Source organism: Triticum aestivum, chromosome 2A, assembly GCF_018294505.1.
Source record: "Triticum aestivum cultivar Chinese Spring chromosome 2A, IWGSC CS RefSeq v2.1, whole genome shotgun sequence".
Taxonomy (NCBI): Eukaryota; Viridiplantae; Streptophyta; class Magnoliopsida; order Poales; family Poaceae; genus Triticum; species Triticum aestivum.
The window spans coordinates 108,566,932-108,570,700 of record NC_057797.1 but is presented as its reverse complement, the minus strand read 5'-3'; the positions used below and the strand labels follow the sequence as shown (position 1 = coordinate 108,570,700).

The 3,769-nt window shown below is 47.6% G+C and overlaps 1 protein-coding gene across 1 annotated transcript; it reads left to right on the top strand.

Moving 5' to 3' along the window:
- The first annotated feature begins 1,401 nt into the window (after nt 1–1,401).
- LOC123184950 (ribonuclease 1) lies at nt 1,402–2,482 on the top strand. The gene is made up of 3 exons (XM_044596979.1): nt 1,402–1,526; nt 1,611–1,796; nt 1,872–2,482. The coding sequence occupies exons 1-3, from the start codon at nt 1,434–1,436 to the stop codon at nt 2,292–2,294; spliced, it is 702 nt and encodes a 233-aa protein (XP_044452914.1). The 5' UTR covers nt 1,402–1,433; the 3' UTR covers nt 2,295–2,482.
- The last annotated feature ends 1,287 nt before the right edge of the window (nt 2,483–3,769 follow it).

Genomic DNA, 3,769 nt, shown 5'->3' with positions numbered 1-3,769 from the left:
TATATAAACATTTATATTTAGGAACAAAGTAGCCAACATGTTGTGCTATCACCAGTTCTCTCTATTATAGCTAAAGTATCGTCAATCTTATTTTGATTTCTATTCATTTTCAGCAGAGCGAGGTACCAACACTGCTAATAACATTGTCTCCGACACTAAGTAAGTGCTGAACATTGCCATGTAGGCATCGAGCCATAAAGCATAACAACTTTTTAGAGGACTCCTATCCATTACTACTAAACTGCAAAAACATCTGATATTTAGATATAGAGGAATATGCTTTAACATTTTTTTAAATTAAATGTATATGAACACGTTTTAGTGTGTTTGTTCACTCATTTAGTTCATATGCAGTTCATGTTGAAATATCCGAAAACAATTGTATTTGTTAACGGAGGGGATATAAAGGTTCATCAGAAGTACAAAAAACCAGAAACATGATAAAGAAATACATTAAGATCTCTGAACCACCATCGAAACTGTCATCGTTAGAATGAGCTATTGACACTGTCACCGCTTCTATATCAGAGCCGACTTGACCTTGTCGATGACAGTCGAAAAGTCATTGTGTACATGTCCCTAAGGACCATCGCCCCAGAGCTATACTCGTCGCCATAGAACCCTTAAATTGATCCAAGAAACATGACATCAAATTTCACCGTGGGAATGTACGGTTGGAAACCCTAACTTTACTGCCTCGAAGAGCCGGCAGGAAGATACATTGAAGATGTGTCTAATCAGTACCAACAGACAAACTTGAGGAGGATAGGAGCACGGAAGACCGACTCGACAATGAAGCGCCGCCATCAGCCCGATCGCCATGTAGAGGAGAGGCGGATCCACCAGCTCGCTTGTGGAGATCGCACAGAAAAAACATTTTCTTTCCGTATTGTTGTCAAGAAATTCGAGTGCAAAACCAACCCTACCGACACTACAATCCAGAGATCCGCCTGTCTAATTAGTAACTACTACTACATCCATTCTGCAGGGTTCTACTATATTGCTGCCAAACTGTAAAGGGACCAATGATCGTAGCCTCATAACAAAGATCTGGCTCTTTCATCAAACTCTGAACTTTGTCTTAATTACTCAATGAACCAGATCAATTATGGCCCATGGTCTAAAAGTATTTTGGAAGTGCCAGCTTTTGGTCCTCGTGAATCTCGTGCCCGTATGGTCGAGTCGGGATCCTGCATGCGCTGCAGCGCTCGTTCTGAACTTCTGATCCCGCATAGGATTAATTAGGTGTTGCCGTATGAACATTAGTCCAAACAAATCTTTTTATACTACTTTAGGATCGCACATTTCGGTCGGTGCCCTGCCCAATTCGCCATGTCGTTACGGTCCTAATATATGCGATTGTAGTCCTCACCCTGTGCTTATAAACGCAATTAGTGCACATACGGGGAGCATCAGACTGTCTGAGTGCAAGCATGAGACTCCAAATCTGTTCTCTCGCCGTCCTCCTGCTCCCTCTCCTTCTCGCCTCAGCCACCGATTTCGATTTCTTCTACCATGTCCAGCAGGTAAACTAACTAATCATTTATGAACTTTTGATTGCTCTATCGTGTGTGTGTGTCTGAACTGTGGCTGACCGTTCCTGAATGCAGTGGCCCGGCTCGTTCTGCGACACGACGGGCGGCTGCTGCTTCCCGGGCAACGTGAAGCCGGCGGCGGACTTTGGCATCCACGGCCTGTGGCCCAACTACGCCGCGTGCCGCCCCGCCGGCGATACCAACAGGACCAGGTGCTGGCCGGACTTCTGCAACGCCGGCGACACCTTCAACCCGTCGCTGGTGCGTATAAATAACCGCATGCCACTCTTCATCTCCAGAAGTTCCCTCTGTAATCTGTCGGCGAATGCGTTGCAGATCAGCGACCTGAGGAGCGACATGGACCGGAACTGGGGGACGCTGTCGTGCAGGAGCAACGACAGCACGGCCTTCTGGAGCCACGAGTGGAGCAGGCACGGCACCTGCTCCAACATGGACCAGCACGCCTACTTCCTCGCGGCGCTCCGGTACAAGGCCCGCTTCAACCTCACCCGCATCCTCCTCGACGCCGGGATCGCGCCGTCGGAGGAGAGGACGTACTGCGTGGGCAGCATCCGGGACGCCATCGGGGAGGCGACGGGGTCGGCGCCTGGCATCGAGTGCAACCGGAACGCGCGCAACGAGACGCAGCTGTACCAGGTGTACCAGTGCGTCGACCTCGCCGGCACCGGCCCCGTCCCCTGCCCGGCGGTGCCGATGCAGAGCCGCTGCACCGACCAGGTCAAGTTCCCCGCGTTCTAGCTGGAGCCCAGGGCATGTGACGCGGTAACCTTTCAATGCCGGCCGGCCGGCCGGCGCTGCACAATGTTTGACGGGGCGAACGGCAGCGCGCGGTCGTTTTCACTGTAGTCTTACTAAGTCTCGGTTGATGCTATATCACGAGATCTTGCATTGAGATCTGTATAATTTTTTCGACTGAGATATAGCTACACCCTTTAACTATTTTGTCTTTCGCTTAGATTCCAAAAGCTCGCCATACATTGTTCCCGTTCATTCGCGGTAACAGGTAATTAAGTATTTTTTTGATAAGGGATGAATTTTATATTGATTTAATATGAAGCATCAAGAGGACGCACCTACTACATACTCCCTCGTTTTTAAATAGAGAAAAGTATACTTTCGAGTCAATCACATCGGTGGTGCTTGAACTTGATGCAAACGGTCACTTTGATGCTAGAACTTACGGCATACATCAAACTCGTGTAACAACTTGGCTCGTGCGTGCAACACGGACCCCGGCTTCGCACACGCCGAGTTCAGTACAAGGATTTGGATCCCGAGCAGACATTTTTTCTCGCGGGGCACCGAAAACGAAATACCGTAAAAATTTCGTACGGAATTTGAATTTCAAATTTGGATTTGAATTCTTTTGCCTTACTATATGTTGAAAATGAAAACTAATTCACCAGCAAACACATTGTGGCGCGTTGGTTAGCGTTATCTATGCTACTAGTTGCCTTCGGTTGGAGGGTTCAAATCCCGCCGAGGTCATATTTTTTTGCCGTGGAGGGTTGGGTGCCACTGCTCGGCCTTGGACAACACGCGAGAGTGCAAGCCAGATGTTCGATGAAATGGCTCAATAAAACAAGAGAAATACCGCCGCGTGAACAAAGACCAGTCAAACCCGTACTAAGTCAGCAACAATACCGGGTCAGCCGAGACAAGAGACTGAAGTTCTCTGGTTTTAAAAGTCAATGGTGCAAGTTGACGGATAAAATTTAGATTCCGCAAAGAGTTGAGGGACTAAAAGTATATTTTTCTCTTATAAATATAAGAGCAACTCTAACGCGGCGACCCAAATGGAAACACGTTTTGTCCGCTTTTTGTCCGTTTGGATCGGTCAGGCGAACATGTGCGTCCGCATTTTTATATGGGTCGGCTTGACCGCCCAACGAGAGACGGGCCCAAATTTGTCGGCATAGAAAAAAACAAGTCATAGAAATAAACATAATTAAACACTAAAGTGGCCGGTCAACCGCCGGTCAAAGCCCACTTAAATCTAATGTGGCACCCCAGCTCAGAGAGACCAGAACACCCTGTATTCCAGCCCAGAGATCAAGTCTTCTGAAATACGGCATTACTTAGCATAGAACAAATCAGCTCTTTATTACAATCGATATGGATACAAAGGTTACGATATAACAAGGAATTACACCGGCACAGCGACACTACGCTTGACACGGTTGCTCTATGCAAGCAGCAGAACAACTCGAAAC